This window comes from Saccopteryx leptura, chromosome 3 (assembly GCF_036850995.1).
Source record: "Saccopteryx leptura isolate mSacLep1 chromosome 3, mSacLep1_pri_phased_curated, whole genome shotgun sequence".
NCBI classification, from domain to species: domain Eukaryota; kingdom Metazoa; phylum Chordata; class Mammalia; order Chiroptera; family Emballonuridae; genus Saccopteryx; species Saccopteryx leptura.
The window spans coordinates 371676000-371691995 of NC_089505.1; the positions used below are offsets into that span (position 1 = coordinate 371676000).

Genomic DNA, 15996 nt, shown 5'->3' on the forward strand with positions numbered 1-15996 from the left:
TTGCCCTGCATGCACAGCCAGCCCCCCAGGGTTGGGCCTAGGAGCCAATAAGCACAGGACCACCGCCACACAGGGCCTTCAGGGCCAGCAGCATCTGCACCTTTATGCGCACCAGGCGGCTGGGCTGAGACACTATAAAACCCAAAGGAAACAAGAGCAAGTGCAAGTCCAGGGAATGGGGCCAAGGTCACGCAGAGAGGTCACTGTTATCAAAACGCTCCTGGTCATACACTTCAGCCACAACCTTGCGGCCAGCGAACCAGCGCCCATTGAGGGCCTGGATGGCCTTGTGAGTCTCAGAAGCCATGGAAAACTCCACAAAGATCTTGACGATGATCTCTGCGTCCTCCTCCTCGCCCTGCTTCTCCTGGTAGATGATGACACGGTTGACACCACCAAACTTGCCACACTCCTCGGTCACCTCCCCCTCCAGGTCGTCGTCAATGTCCTTGGGGTCCACCATGTTGCGCAGAACCATCACTGTGGACTGTTGTAGGGGAGGGGTGACAGCTGAGCGCTGTGGCTGCTGGACTGCCCGCCCCACACCCCACACCCCCACACCCACCCACACAGCCCACCACCCACCTCCTGCTTGCGCAGCAGCTTCTGCATGACCATGTGGCGTGCACTGCTGCCCGAGATGCTCATGTGCTCCTGCTCACTCAGCATCTCGGGCCGCTCGGACTCAGCAAACAGCTCCTCCTCCTCCTTCTCCTTCTTGGGCTCCAGGAGGCCCAGCGTTGGGGGGCTAGCGAGGATGGGGTTCACCACTCCCACGGAGGGGATGGTGACTGGAATGGGAGGCCGGGCCGGGGTCACACCTGCAAGAAACCCACCAAGTCCAGCAGTCACTCCTCTCACCTCCATCCTTCTCAGGAAGGAACACTGCACCACTCAACCATGGCGGGCCTGCCCTGGGTGCAGAGGGCTACACCTGGAGTTTTGGGGCCAGGAAGCCAAGGGCAGTTGGAGGCTGTGAGCCCGAAGGAGCGGGGCAGGGGAAGGGGTAAGCCCTGACCCACCCAGGCTCACCTGTGATGACTCCTGGGGCTTGGGCAGCCATGACAGCCTGGGGCAAAGCCCCCAGAGGTTGGGCCAGCGTCAGTGCAGGGGACACCAATCCAGGTGTGGCAAGGGTACCCAGCACTGCTGCCCCGGCCACTGCTTCCTGCAACCCAAAAGGCCACCACACTCAGTCTCCAGTCTGGCTGCCTCTCCTTAATACCACCCAGAGAGCCAGTAGTCCCCAAAACACTGGGGGCCCATTGCCCAGGACTGAACCCACACAACTGCACCAGCCCTCACCTGAGCTGTAATCTTGGCTGTGGCTGCAGCTGCAGCCACAGCAGCAGCCGGCGGGAGGCCTCCAGGTGTGGCAGGTGTAAGCAGGGGCATGGGGGGTGTGACAGCCTTGCCCACCCGCAAATACTGGCCACCCAGGTCAAAGAGGTTCATGGAAGACACGGCATCTTGAGACGACTGGGCCTTCTCATACTCTGCAGGGCAGGAGCAGCAGTGAGGGCCAGCCACAGTGCGGGGTGGGCCCTGGCCCTGCCTCAGCCTCCCCAAGCTCACCAATAAAGCCATAGCCCTTGTGCTTGCCGGTCGTGGGGTCCCGGGCCAGCGTGCAAGATTTGATCTTGCCAAAGGCCTCAAACACACTCTTGATGTCATCGTCTGAGAGGTCCTGGTGCACAGAAGCCACGTAGATCCGGTTGAAGGCACGTGCCTCCTCAGCCAGCTGGTCTATGATGGGCTGGGCTTGTCCAATGTTGCTGGGCCTGCCCACCTGGGGGAGAGACAGGGGACCAAGAACCCTCAGTCAGCCCAGGCTCAGAACCTTCAGACTTCTAAGGTGTGACTGCACCTTCTGGTTACTGGACAGAACACGCCCTGCACCAGCCCCAACGCCCACCTCTCAGTCCCTCACCTTAATGTTCCGGCCGCCCAGCATCACCGAGTTCATCTGCTCCAAAGCCAGCTGCGCGGCTTCTGGGACCTCATACTCCACAAAGGCAAAGCCCTGGACATGGGATATACCGTTAGGCCCGGATAGCTAAGGATGGGGGCTGGGGTGCGGCAGAGCCAAGCTCACCTTGTGTTTCATGGTGACGGAGTCCCACGACATGTCAATGCTCTTGATGGGCCCAAAGGGGGCAAAGGCCTGGCGAATGGTGTCCTCGCCCAGCTCATAGTAGATGGAGCCCACGTAGACCCTGCACATGATGGCCAGTGCCCGCTGCCGCTGAGCTGCCATCTGGAGCAGGACACAAGGGGAGAGAGTTCCACTGGCTTGTGATGGGGCGGCAGGAGGCTCAGCAGCCCACTCCCCTCCTGGCCCACCCGCTCAGCACCCCTGTGTAAGGGCTCTCCACGCAGCAGCATGGCGCAGGCTCAGCCCCTACAGACAGGGTGGTGAGGGTCAGCAGGACCCTACCCCCAGGAAGGAAGACCAGGCCCCAAGGCAGGACACGGACGCACCCTGGCCCACTCAGGTTCTGGGCAGACCAGCAGCAAAGCTGACAGGTGGTCGGGAGGCAGGGCTGCATGTCCTCCCACCCAGCCCACCCCTCCGGTCTGGAGGCCAGGAATCCTGGGCTGGGAGATCCTCCCAGGGTCCTGACCAAGCGTTCCGACAGAAGAGGGAAGGGGGTGCCATCCAAGCTGGAGGGACCCACCGGTGTGGAGGCAAGAAGGGGACAGAAGACAGGGCAGCTACCGCCCAGAAGAGACCCCGGGGGGGAGGTCAGGAGCCCGGAAGGGGGCTTCCTGCAGAGAGAGTGAAGAACAGCTGCTTGTGAAGGGCCAGCTCAGTGGGGGCTCAGTGATCTGCAAGACCCCCATGCCTTGAACCCCTCGCAGGGCTGCCTGGAGCCACATCCACACCCAGAGGACCTGGCCTCCGGTAGCGTCAGGAGGTGAGGACAGGCCCAGCAGGCCCAGGCCAGATACTGCCTCTGCACTGGGGTGAGCGTGGCCATTGTGCTTAGCGACCTCCCCATGCCCTCAGAGGGGTTCCCATCCCTGCACCTCACACACAACGTGCCAGGCAGGGAAATGCCCAGAGCCACACAGAGTGGCCATCAGGAGGAGCTGGGCCCCTGGGAGAAGACCACACAGGCCCAGTGCAGATAAAGATGATGGGGCCCTGGCTCTAGCTCTTCCACTAACAGGGGATCCCCCACAACCAGAGGCCAATTCCCTTCCTTATATTAGCTTAGTAAAGGCCAGGCCTCCCCTCCCTCAAAGAGGGGCCTTAAAAAAGGTCCACAGCTCTCCCCCAAAGTAGGAATTACCCCAAAATGGGACTCCCTCCTCAAACTGGGCTCCTGATAAACAGGCCTCAGCTCCCTTTTGAGACTAAGGACCCCAAAGGTAGAATCATGTCCCCTCTCACAATGGGCACCTGAGGTATGAAACCATCTGCCCCTCAGGTCAGAGTTCCCCAAAATAGAAGCAAGTCCCCTCTTCAGCTGGAGTTCCCCAACAGCAAGTGGGTCAAGAGCCCTCTGTGTGCTCTCTTCCCGCAGACAGACTGCCCAGAGAGAACACTGGGTCTGTCTGGCCTTTAAGGACAGGACCTCAGCCCTCTTGTGGGAACAGAACATCCAGGAATAGCCCCCAGAGAAAGGGCCATGTTCCCAGAGGGGTCCCTGGCCTCCTCAGCCTGCCTCTGGGGGATGGAGGGGTGTCTCCTTCCCAGACTCCTCTGCTCATGGCAGCCAAGCCGTGGCCGGCACCTCCTCCCTGGCCTGCTTTGGCCATGGCTACTCCCTGCCCCCTGGCCGCATGGCCTCTGCCCTTTGCTCACAGCCAGGGCCAAGGCCCAAATTGTTGCCCTTCCCTCTCTCGCTCGCTCGGGCCCCCCCAGACACCCACCCGGTTTGTCCATCCTCCCTCCAGGGTCAGAGAAGGCCACGCATTAGGACCCTCCTCTCCTCAGGGCCTGACCCCCGCCCAGGAGCCCGGGCAGCCTGGAGACTGGCGGAGCCCCGTGTGTGCAGGCGGCACGGGTACAGGTGGGCCTGGCGTGGGCAGCTACCCTCCTGGCCGGCTGCCCTCCGCAGTTACCTGGCCCTCAGAGCAGATGGAGGCCTCCCCGGGGCGGTCCCGGGTGGGTGCCCGCCCACACCACTGGCCCCGCCGCGCCTGGCGCTCTGCTGCGCTCGTCCGAGCTGGCGGGCAGGGCCGGCTCGGGGAGCAAGGTCCCCAGCACGCGGCTGCACTGCCCCCCTCTAGCCCTGACTAAGGACATGAGCCCCGGAAGAAGTGAGCATTTCTATTGACCGATTGCAAAGGTGAGAGAGGATCTCCAAAGCCCATTGTCACTGCTGCCATCTGAAAGACAGTAAAGACAGAGTTCAGTCTGTTGGAGCCGAGCAGTCTCCCGCTCTTGTCACACCTCACGCAGACAGCGGCAAGGCCCGGAGTCCCCGCCCTGCCAAGAGGCCCGCCTGCCTTCCCACAGGGCCGGCCAGTGGTGGCTGCCGGCACCTGCCCAGGGGGGCCTCGGAGCCCCAGGTGCCCTGCCCCTCAGCCTGGCGGGCCGGGGCAGAAGGAAGGGAGAGGGGAGCGAGAGGAGGAGGGGCACGCACGAGCACGGGGAACAGCCGGGGCGTCACCTGGCAGCATGAATGTCTGGGGCTGGGCAGGGGGTGGGGGCTCAAGGCCCAGGCACCTGTCTGCCTCGCCTGGCCTCACCACAGCTTCCGGTCACAGGTCTAGCACAGGGACTATGGAGGCACCCCAGCCTGCCCTCTCAGGCCGGAGCCCCAGCCCAGCTGGTCTGGGCTCAGCGCAGGGCTGGGAGCTGGACCGCTCCCAAGGCCGGGGGCAGGGAGAAGCACCCTCCGTGCTGCACCATCACCGTGCAGCTGGGGAAACGGGCGCAGGGGCGACCGGAGGCCACAGTCTGGAGTCAGAGAAGAGGAACTGGCTCAGGGAGTGGGCAGGGCTACAGAGAAGGGGTGGGCGGGCCAGGGGTGCTCAACAGGCAGGTGAGGCTGGGCCACTCGTGGCCCGGGGAGAACCCAGGCGTCCCAAGAAGTAGTCCTTGAGAAACTGAGCACCACAAGACCTGGTGGGGACGGCCGCAGGCGCAGGAGAGGAAGAGAAGGAAGAGGAGGTGGGGAGGGTGCAGGGGAGGGTGCGGAGGGCGGGCCGGCGGCTCACCTGCAGGTTGGTGAGCTGCTGCTGCTGGTGCGCGATGGTCTGCTTCACCAGCACGCTCTTGATGCTCTGCTCCATGGCGTACTTCTTGGCCTGCGAGAGAAGGTGGTGAGGAGCACTGGGGGGGCCCCGGCTGTGGGGGACACGGGCCTTCTTCCACCCAAAGGGCTCCCCATGCCCACAGTGCCCTGGGAGGTACACTCTCACCTTCTGGAGAGCCTCCTGCTGCTCGGGCGTCAGGGGAGGCAGCCCCAGCTTGGCGGCCGTGCTCTGCCCGTTCTCCATCTTGATGGGGTCCGTCCCCTAATGGTGAGGAGCAGGGAAAGGCAACCAGCTCAAGACCTCCCTCACGTGGGTCCAGGAGGCCCACCCTTCCTGTCTCCCCCAACAACTGCACACGGCCTCCAGCCCATCCCAAGGGACAGACAGACTCGCCTGCACGGTCTAGACGGGGGTCTCCCCCAGGACCCATCGTCGGGATCCACACTGAGGCAGGCAAGTCCCTTGGGGGCCCTGGGCCAACCCGCAGCAGCTACAGGGCAAAGGCCACAACGGCCTCCTCAGGAGCCACCAAGACAGGTGGCAAGCAGTAGAGGGTACCCGGTCCTTGTGGCTAACTTGACCCCAGAACCTCTGTCCCATGCCAAGCAAAAACGTGGCCCTGCAGACCTCCGAGACAAGGACAGGGGTCAAGGCTCTGGATGGCCCAGGGCTCCTCACTCTAGCTGCCACCTTGCTGTGGCCCCAGAAGGTCAGACCCAGCTTCCCTCCTGGGAAGGGCCCCTGACCCCCGCGCTGTGCTCGCCACTGCGTGTCTCGCACACTGCCCAGAGGTCACGGAGATGCTCTCCAGGCCACACAGCCCCGAAGAGGCTAGCCCCTCTGCCAACGCCTCCCTGGCTGTGGTTAGCCTCCTGGGAGAAGCCAGGGGCAGACCAGCCACGGGGGAACAGAAGGAAGAGACATCCACCAGCACCCCTGCCAGGTGAGGACCTGGAGATGCTCTGGGAGGGGAAGTCCCAGCCCACTGCAGAGCAGAGCAGGTGCCACTAGATTTACATTCCTGTCAAAATCACTTCCAAGCTGTTTGCAGGGGGAAGGACACAGCTACGCAAGCAGAAGCACGGCCACCAGACCGGAGAGTGTGTGGGTGCCCGGGTGTAAGAGCACACCTGCCTGTCCACCAGCACAGGGGCCTGGGGCTGCCCGGCTACTCCTAGGAGAGACCACTGCTGGCTCCGCCAGGGGGTGTGGTCTGCAGCCCTCAGCATGCAGCCTTGGCAGGGACAGAAGAAAGGCAGGTTCCCAGAACAGGAGTGGCGATCAAGGACAGAGGTACAAAGGAGTCAGGAAGGAGTCGGCTGACCCAAAGCCCAAGAACCACCATCCCGACCAGCACATGGTGAAAGGGCAAGAGGCCCCTTCCCTGGCAACCCAGTCTGGCCCCTGGGAGGCCTGTCCTCTCCACCCCCCAGCTGGCCCCAGGCCCAGTTCTCCTTGGTGGGAGAGAGGCCCTGAAAGCCAGGGGCTGCATGCTAGAGCAGGCTGTCACCATGGTCGTCAATGCCAACCCCCTTGAGTCTCTTAGAAACTTTTCAATCTCCTCTTTGTCTGGTTAAACAAAAGGCCCTTCTCCCACGACCAATGGCTGGCTACACAGCCCGCCAGAGCCAGGCAGAGCTGGTTCAAGAGATTCCCTCGCCCCCTTGCTCACCAGCGGCAGCCCCCATAACTTCCCAGAATCCAGGCTGCATACGTACCTCAGCCCTTCCCTGAATCTGCCAGGGGTACCCAGAGAAGGGCCCAGCCCCAAACAGCCCCCAAGAACCGCCCTCCCACTTGCTGAGGTCCTGCTAGAACCCCCTAGAGGCAGGTGCTGCCATGGCGAAGCACAAACCCTATTACCCATCAACCACAGGCGCACCCGCCTCCCACAGGACACTGCCCAGGGCCAGGCACCGGAGCAGGACAAGGTCTGTCCACAGGACACTGCCCAGAGCCAGGCACCGGAGCAGGACAAGGTCTGTCCACAGGACACTGCCCAGGGCCAGGCACCGGAGCAGGACACGATCTGTCCACAGGACGCTGCCCAGTGCCAGGCACCGGAGCAGGACACGATCTGTCCACAGGACACTGCCCAGGGCCAGGCACCGGAGCAGGACAAGGTCTGTCCACAGGACACTGCCCAGGGCCAGGCACCGGAGCAGGACAAGGTCTGTCCACAGGACACTGCCCAGGGCCAGGCACCGGAGCAGGACAAGGTCTGTCCACAGGACACTGCCCAGGGCCAGGCACCGGAGCAGGACAAGGTCTGTCCACAGGACACTGCCCAGGGCCAGGCACCGGAGCAGGACACGATCTGCCACCCTAAAGCCCAGTCTGCCTAGACCTGTGCTCTGACTGGCATGCTGTTCTGCTTTGTGCTTTTACTTGAATTAGATCTGCAATGAAAACCAGTACTGGCTCTTCACAATGCCCTGCACGTTCTGGAACGGCACCCTAGCCCTTCTGCACGACCCCCATGGTTCAGAGCTCGCCCGGCTGAGTTTCAGCCCGCACTGACCACCGTCACCCTCTGCCTGGCCTCTGGAGACACACGGAGCTGCGACCCACCACACAAGCAGGGTGGGTGCTACGGGGAGACCCAGGGACACAAAAGCTGGGGCCAAGCCTCCGGCTGCGTGCAAAGGGACAGGACAGGTGCCTCTGCCCGAGAGGCAGAGAAGAGTGCCTAGGGCTCCTCCCGCCCAGCCCCCAGCCAGTTCTCTCTGGGCCCAGGGACCCGCGGGCTGGCCGGCGGGCAGGCGGCCCGAGGGCGAGGATGCTTAAGGTCAGTACCTGTGGCGGTTTCCATTTGTCTCCCGCTGCCACCACTGCCGCCGCCGGCTCGGACCCCCCTCCTTGCTGGCCATTGACCTGCTGTAGGCAGGAAGGAGATGTTGTCACAGGCAGTCACAAGAGCCACCCACCCAGGCCCTCTCGTCTTCCCTAGCTCAGGTCTGAGCTCCCCACTGATGAGCAAGGGGGGCCGGGCAGGCAAAGGACGGGATCAGCTCCGGCCTGGCACCGGGTTCTTTCTGACACAACCCCACCCCGTGCTGCGCACTCCTCCAGCACACCTGCACGGGGTCCTGGCACATGGGGCTGGCCGGGCAGAAAGCACAGCAGAATGTGCGGGGCAGCCCTCAGCTGGCAGCAAATCCCCAGGAGGAGCCGGGGAAAAGCGTTAGAGAACCGGTGAAAAGCAGGGCAGTCTCTCCTGGGTTTGGAGTGGCTCTGACACACAGCGGAGGTCCACAAGGCCCGCTCCTGTCCCGCCAGCAGGAGAAGGGCACCTCCCTGGCACCCAGCACACACACCTAGGCTGGCCTCTAACTCAACCTCAGTTCCAATGCCTTCCACAGGCTCTAACCAAGCCTAGGGCCCAGGCCCCTCCTGAAGATGCCTCTGAGGAGGGCTGCCCTCTGAACGGCTACCCAGGTGTTCCGCACTTGCAAGAGCTCCCCCGGCCAACTGTCCAGGGCTGTCTAACTCCAAAGAGGGCAGCTGAGAGCTGGGTCACACCCATAACCCACACCCAGAGGGTCATGGAGCACTGCCATGCAGAGTAATGGAAGGAGCAGCTCCTCACACGGCTTAGCAGAGTGGCAGGGCAAAGACAGGCCAAGGTCAGGAGGCAGGCAACGTCACAAGCATGGGGGCCTTGGTGGAAGGGCCCTGAGACCTACTCCCCTTCTCTGAGGCTGCACAGCAGGAGCCAAGAGCAGAATGCACCCACCCAGCTCCCACCTCAAGGACGAGACCCACAGATACCTAGGAACACAGGGACATGCCCACCTTTGGGAACCCTGTGCAGACAATGCCAGAGGCTGAAACGACTCAGCCAGAGGATATCTAAGACACTAGAGTCAAAGAAGAGGCAGCAACGCAAGCCTAGTTGCACCATGGCCAGTGGGCACTGACTCTGTGGCCAACCTAGCTCTGTACCTTGCCTGAAGCCGCTCTGAACTTGACTCCACTGCTGCTCAGAAATGGTACCCTAGAGTCAAAGAAGAGGGGAGCCCCTTTGACAAAGGCCCACCCGGCGAGTGCACGGCAGCTGGTCAAGGGGTCAGCTGGACCTTACTCCAAGCCTCCCTGGCAGCCCGCAGAGTATACCCAGAGCAGAGGCTGCCTCTCGGGACCCACAGCACGAGCGCACTTCGGGTCTGCCGAAGCAACCCAACCCCTAGACCCGTCAACAAGGCCAACCTGAGGACACATTTATAAATAACTTCCTGCTCTCCCAAATCAGTGTAGCAGCCAACACAGGAACCCTGGGAGGTGGAGAGCAGGGTGGCCTCAGAAGAGCCCTCCTGGGGCCCCCTATGCTGTCCACCTGAAACTGACACAGGAACCATGGGAGGGGGGGAGCAGGGTGGCCTCAGAAGAGCCCTCCTGGGGCCCCCTATGCTGTCCTCCTGAAACTAACACAGGAACCCTGGGAGGCAGAGAGCAGGGTGGCCTCAGAAGAGCCCTCCTGGGGCCCCCTATGCTGTCCACCTGAAACTAACACAGGAACCCTGGGAGGTGGAGAGCAGGGTGGCCTCAGAAGAGCCTTCCTGGGGCCACCTATGCTGTCCACCTGAAACTAACACAAAATTATGCTGAGTGTGAACTGTGATTGAAAAATGAAATTTAAGCCCTGGCTGGGTAACTCAGTTGGTTAGAGCATCGTTCTGATATGCCAAGGTTGAAATTTGATCCCCATTTAGGGCACATACAAGTATCAACCAATAAATGTGTAAATAAATGAAACAATAAATAAATGTCTTCCTCTTCCCCCCTCTCTAAAAGCAATACATTAAAAAAAAATTTTTTTAATTAATTTAGCCTGACTGGGCCCTGGCTGGTTAGCTCAGTGGTAGAGCAATGGCCTGGTGTATGGACGACCTGGGCTCAATTCCCTGTCAGGGCACACAGCAGAAGCACCCATCTGCTTTTCCACCCCTCCCCCTCTTGCTTCTCTCCCTCTCCCTCTCTCTCTCTTCTCCTCCCCCAGCCATGGCTCTATGTGAGTGAGTTGGCCCCAGGTGCTGAGGACGGCTCCAGAGTCTGCCTCAGGCACTAAAAAGAGCTCAAGTGCTGAGCAACAGAGCAATGCCCCAGATGGGCAGAGCATCACCCCCTAGTGGGCTTGGCAGGTGGATCTCAGTGGGGGCGCATACAGGAGTCTGTCTCTGCCCCCCTTCCTCTCAAATAGGAAGAAAATTTAAAAAAAGAAAGAAAAAAATGTTAGCCTGACTGGTGGTGGCACAGTGGACAGAGCGTCAACCTGGGATGCTGAGGTCTCAGGTTCGAAGCCCTAAGGTTACTGGCTTGAGTCCAATATTGCTGGCTTGAGCAAGGGGTCCCTCGCTCCACTGGAACCTCCCACTATCAAGGCACATATGAGAAGCAATCAATAAACAACTAAAGTGATGCTACTACGAGGTGATATGTTTCTTTATCTCCTCCCTTCCTGTCTCTAAAAAATATAAGTAAATAAAAACTTCAAAATGTGAAGAAAAAAAAACAACAAATCATGTTTATACCAGTACAAATATATTTTTAGTAATCACCAATTAATGAACGTGGTCCTGATAAACATACTTTAACAAATACAGTAAGGTATAAATTATTTCATTGCTGCATAGGTATGCTAAAACTGAATGTTTTACAAATAAACTGAGTGTTGATGAAAAAAAAAAACCCAAAAACTGAAAGAAGACCTCCTAGAAGTGAGACCACCAGGGACTCTACCAGGACATCCCACCCAATCCAGGCAGAGACCGAAAGCGTGAAGGAGACTGCTAGTCACAGGCCATCATCCTCTAGCAAAGCAAGTGGAGAGCTCCGAGGTCACAGCCCCCCCCCCCAGGCAGCAGGGCCTCCAGGGGTGAGAAGCCCCTGGGGAAGGAAGGCCGAACAGTCCCGGGACTCTGGGCCCCACACTCCAGCCCTGCCCCTGGTCAACAGCCCAGGTTTGGGTGATTTCCACTAGAAAACCAGGAAAGTCAAGTAATTACTTAACACCTCCAGGACTGGGGCTATGAATTCATCAGGCCTGTATCCTGGGGCTGCGTGAGGATTCAGTGACTCACTCTGTGTGAGTGGAAGTGCTGAAGGGACTCGTATCTGTAAAGCCTAGTGTCAAAGCTGAGAGCACTGCGGCCTTCCAGCTGTCCAGTCCCTCACAGGTGCCAACCTAGGCACTGCAGAGGCAGCAAGAACAGACGGGGGCATGCTAACTGGCACCACAGAGCACACCTGCAGCAAAGAAATGAGCACAGAGAAGAAAACCAAGCACAGGGTGGAGAGGGCCAACGAGGCACACTAGGCCCCTGCAGCTGGGGAAGGGCGCTCTGTGTGTAACCCGCAGGCTGAGAACTACAGGAGAAAACAACCTGCCTATGGGCAGAGGAGAGGGTCCTAGTGCCCCAGAAAGACAGGACCCAAGCGGGAATGCCCTGGGTGGTCAGAAGGAAAAATGGAGCAGTGAATCAGAGACACATTGCACCCAGAAGACCATACCCCGGCTGCGAAGGGGCTGTGGCCTGCTTTTGCAGCCACCAGGTAGGTAGGAGGCACTTCTAAGCAAGAGGAGGCACTTCTGCATCTTCCTGTACTCTGCCCTCATGAGACCACCGTCAGCCAAGTTCAGTGCCACTCCATAATGTCTCCCACAAGCACCGAAGCCACAGCTCGGGACAGCAACCAGAGTGGCTCAGTCTGCACAGACCACAAGATGGAGAGCAGGACAGAGGGAAACAAGCAACCCTTCTAAGACACCTGTCCCTTTAAAAGGTTAGAAGAGGAACGTGTCAGACCACAGGCTGGAACTCACTCCGGGAGTCTGGGGAGTCTGGGACGGTAAGCCTGGGCCTTTATTGTTTACACATACCTATTAACATATCGATAAATATATGCTAATTCTTAAAAGGATCTGGTTGAGCAACAAACACTCCTATCAAGAACCCCAGCTTAGACGATTAAAACGTATAGCTCATGCCCATCTCTACCCTGACACCCCCTGTCTGGAACTGTGCCAGTCACAGCTAAGCTGAGACTCAATTCACAGCTCAGTACCCGTTGAGCATAGGGTGCTGCTGGCTCCAGCCTCTAGCGCTCACCAAGGTTGGGGCTTAGTGGTTACACTGCTCTGTGGATGGTTTGGGAGACAGGAATCCACTCTCACTGGTCCTCCCATGCCCCCCTACGCAGGAGTCTTGGTCCTTGTCTCTTGACCTCCCTCTCCTTCACCATCCAATTCTGACTGCTGCTTAGGACAATCACCAAGTCCTCAAGCCTAACCTCTTCTAACTTCCCTTTCACGAAGATCATTTGCTCCTGTGGCTTTGACAGGAAGCAGGACACCTTAAAAAAGAGGACAGCGAAGTTAGCTGGGGACCTCTCCCCCCCTGGGTACCAGTTTCTGCGTCCATGAGGCAGAGAGGTCCAGCTTCCTCACTGGGTGTCAAGCCCCCAGCTCAGGACCTGGCGGGGGGGGGGGGCAGCCTAAGTCCACTTCCTGACCCCTCCAATATCTCCCCTAGCCGCCCAGCCTCCAGCCACCTGCCAAACATGCCTTCTCAGACCTCTCACCACATCACTCTGGGTGTAGGTGGCGGGTGGGGGTGGGAGGTAAATAAAGAGATGCAGTGTCACTGCGATGAGTCCAGGAGAGTCGAATACATAGACAAACGGGGGGGAGGGGGTCAAGAGAAACTTCAGCAGAGGCGCTGGGCCCTCACTCCACGTGGCCGACAGAGAGAGAGAGAGAGAGAGAGAGAGAGAGAGAGAGAGAAAGAGGTGAGCAGGGCGGCAAGAGGTCCCTGCCGCCAGGCACCCACACCACCCTGAGCACGACTCCCCTGGGCACCCGGGATAAGGCAGGCTGCGTGGAACCGGTCTCTGGTGCCCATCAGACCCCGAACAGGGCTCGCACAGCGCCTGGGGACACAGTCATGACGGGAGAGGCACGTCCGTCCCTTCCTGAGCGGGGGAGAGGGGATGACAGGACAGAGTCCCAGTGAGTTGGTCCCCACTTCCCCGCAGAGCATCCGCGGGAAGCAGATTTCCCCACTGTGGATGCAAGCAGCCCAGCCTCAGCCACCCTCCCCACGGGCACGGGGCATGATGCCGCCCCGCACGCCCAGCAGTCCCCCGGCGCACAGGCGGGAGTAGGAACGCGTGATGCGGACCCGCACGCCCGGCAGCCCCCCGGCGCACAGGCGGGAGGAGGAACGCCGCCCCTCCTTCCCCGGAGCCGCGCCTGCTAGTCGGGGCGCGCCCCGGGGGCCGAGGGGGACTACGGCAGCCTGGCTCCTCCCCGAGGCGGCGGCGGCGCGCTGCCCCGGCCCCACGACGCGCCCCGGGCCCCCGGCCGGAAGCAGCGGCCCGCAGGCCGGAAGCAGCGGCCCCGACCCAGTCCCCGCCCCCCCGCCTTGCGCGACCGGGGGCCGTGGGGACCCGTGAGCGACCCCCGCGTCCCCGCGGGGTGGGGGTGAGGTGCTTCGGTGCCCCGGCCGGGCGGACAACGGGCTCCCGCCAGCTGGGCGGCGCGCTGCGGTCACGGGGAGCTCACTTACGAGAGCTATGGTCGCCGTCGCCATCTTGCGTCCGTCGTGGCCGCCGCGCGCGCGCGCCACACGCTGCTGCTGCCTCCGCGGTCTCGCGCGAGGTCGGTGAAGGCGGAGGCCTTCGTAGAGGCAAAAAAAAAGCGGAGCTATCGCGATAAAGAGCCCTTTTCGCCTGGGACGTGGAAAGATAAAGGAACGCGCCTCCGGGGCGGGACGGCGGAAGGGGCGGGGCTAGGGTGGGGGCGCGTGATTCGCCGGCGCGCGCCGCCGTAGGCGTCTTACGTCCAATCGGTGCTCGCTGTTCTATTTCTCTGCCTCTTTTACAGAAAAACGTGGGTGCCGTACCTCCACTCTCCCCCTGCTCCCCCTAGAGCAGGACGGACAGGATGGCTGAGACCCCCTCCTGAGTTGAAGGAGCCCCATCCGCCCCAACAGTCGAGAGAGGCGACAAAATCGCCCTATTTCGGAGTCAGATCTCGAGATGCTATCTCTGCATCCTAACATCTCAGAAGTCAGGATGAGCCTACCAATGGAGTGTGCCCTCACTTAATGGGCAACGTTTTCTCTTTTCTAGAAACGCATAAAACAGTGGTGCCTCTTAAAGCGATGGCCAGCGAGGCTCAAGTGACATACAGTCGGAAGAAATGCAACCCACTGGAAGGGCACGCGCACCTCGAGTCCCTTAGTTCCTCAACGAATTCTTAAAGGCTCAAAGCGTCCCTCCCCGGTGTGGAGCTGCGCTCAACTTGTGCGACTTGCACTGCTCAGTACCATAGACCCTAACTCTGAAAAAAAACCACATCTGTAAGCTCGGGCCCTGAGGTTGTCAGCCCAGCAACTTCAGCCGACCTGACGCCCAACGAAGTGTCTTCCCCAGCTGGGCAGTTTTCTTCTCAACCCTGAGGGTTCAAAATGAAATACAGGCAGGCTAGTTAAACACGGCAGAATGTTTTCATCTTTCTTTCCCCTAAAATGATGGGAAAAGGATTCTATAAAGGCAAAAACCTATGAAAACAAGGAGGTCGAATATTGTGGAGCTGGAGGAAGGTGGACAGGGGAGCAGTTTTAGCAGACTGCACTTATGTCCAAGGGATCACGTGTGAAAGTGCAGTTGGTTAAAGCGGGAGACCCCAGACCTCTATCCCAGCAGTGGCAGGGAGGTGAGCTCTAGCCAGAGGAGCTCTGGGGGCTGGCCACTGGGGCATGTCCTGCTGTGAAAGTGGAGAAGTGAGACTCCTGCCCTTTCCACAGCCCCCCCCCCCCCGCCCCTGCTCCAAGTCTGGCTTCCCAGCCTGTGTCACCAGGATTCTCAGAGAGGAGAGTTCCTCTTCAGCAGCTCCCAGCTCAAAAAACTGACATTTGGGAGTGGAGGTGGGGTGCTCAGGAGATTGGCCTGGCTAGATCCCTGGTATCAGCTCACCAGTCAACAAGCCCCTCCACCCCGCTAAGACCATCTTACTCTTTTTTATTTTATTTTTTTAAGTGAGAGGGGCGGCACACTTAAGAGGGGAGATAGTGATACAGACTCCTACACGCGCCCCGACATCTGAAATCGTCAAAGATCCAGCAACCCCTTTCTGGGGCTGATGCTTGAACCAACTGGGCTATCCTCAGTGCCTGAGGCCAACACTTGGACCAGTTGAGCTATCCTCAGTGCCAGGAGCTGATGCTCAAACCAATCGAGTCACTGGCTGTGAGAGGGGAAGAGAGAGAGAAGGGGGAGAATGAAGGGAAGAGAAGCAGATGGTCACTTTTCATGTGTGCCCTGACTGGGGATCAAACCTGGGATGTCTGCATGCTGGGCTGACGCTCTATCCACTGACGCAACTGGCCAGAGCACCATCTTACTCTTAAATGCAACTGGGCAGCCCAAGATCAACAACACCTGAGGAAGAGGAAAAAGACAAAGGAAAAGGGACTCAAAAGGAACAGAGACAATAAAGCAAGAAGAAAAAGAAAAGCTAAAATTATATCCTCAGAGATATTGGAGAGGGTGTTGCATCCAAAAACAAGAACAAGAAGCTATAAAGAAAAAAAAAGCCATAAAGAAAACATTCAGCAAATTACAAAGAGAGCTTACAAAAGAAAAATATGAGAGGAAAATGAACAATATAGACAGCAGGAAAGATAAAGCTGAAACCTTCAAGCACATATAACAGCAAAACCAGGCAGCTAGCAAATAGAGAATGTTATCGTTATGCTGCTGGTCAGTACTCAAGTACTTAGA

The 15996-nt window shown here is 59.5% G+C and overlaps 1 protein-coding gene across 8 annotated transcripts; it reads right to left on the minus strand.

Annotated features, from left to right (window-relative positions):
* Positions 1 to 77: 77 nt before the first annotated feature.
* PUF60 (poly(U) binding splicing factor 60) lies at positions 78 to 13986 on the minus strand. Of its 8 annotated transcripts, none has more exons than XM_066379646.1 (12): positions 13779 to 13986; positions 8008 to 8088; positions 5377 to 5472; positions 5173 to 5262; positions 4288 to 4338; positions 2096 to 2257; positions 1931 to 2023; positions 1576 to 1789; positions 1306 to 1496; positions 1033 to 1168; positions 586 to 821; positions 78 to 487 (listed from the first exon to the last, which is right to left on the minus strand). In XM_066379646.1, the coding sequence occupies exons 1-12, from the start codon at positions 13800 to 13802 to the stop codon at positions 188 to 190; spliced, it is 1674 nt and encodes a 557-aa protein (XP_066235743.1). In that variant the 5' UTR covers positions 13803 to 13986; the 3' UTR covers positions 78 to 187. The 8 variants fall into 8 exon arrangements, with proteins under 8 accessions (XP_066235743.1, XP_066235738.1, XP_066235736.1 ...); XM_066379641.1 differs by having other exon boundaries at positions 8008 to 8085; positions 13779 to 13944; XM_066379639.1 differs by lacking the exon at positions 13779 to 13986 and adding an exon at positions 9157 to 9172.
* Between the last annotated feature and the right edge of the window lie 2010 nt (positions 13987 to 15996).

Excerpts from the sequence above, each read along its gene's own strand:
- PUF60 (XM_066379646.1), bottom strand. The coding sequence starts at position 13,802 with ATGGCGACGGCGACCATAGCTCTC. Across the intron at positions 4,339-5,172 it reads AGCAGCTCACCAACCTGCAG|ATGGCAGCAGTGACAATGGG; the intron begins GTGAGCCGCCGG and ends ACTGTCTTTCAG. Across the intron at positions 2,258-4,287 it reads CTCTCTCACCTTTGCAATCG|ATGGCAGCTCAGCGGCAGCG; the intron begins GTCAATAGAAAT and ends GTCCTGCTCCAG.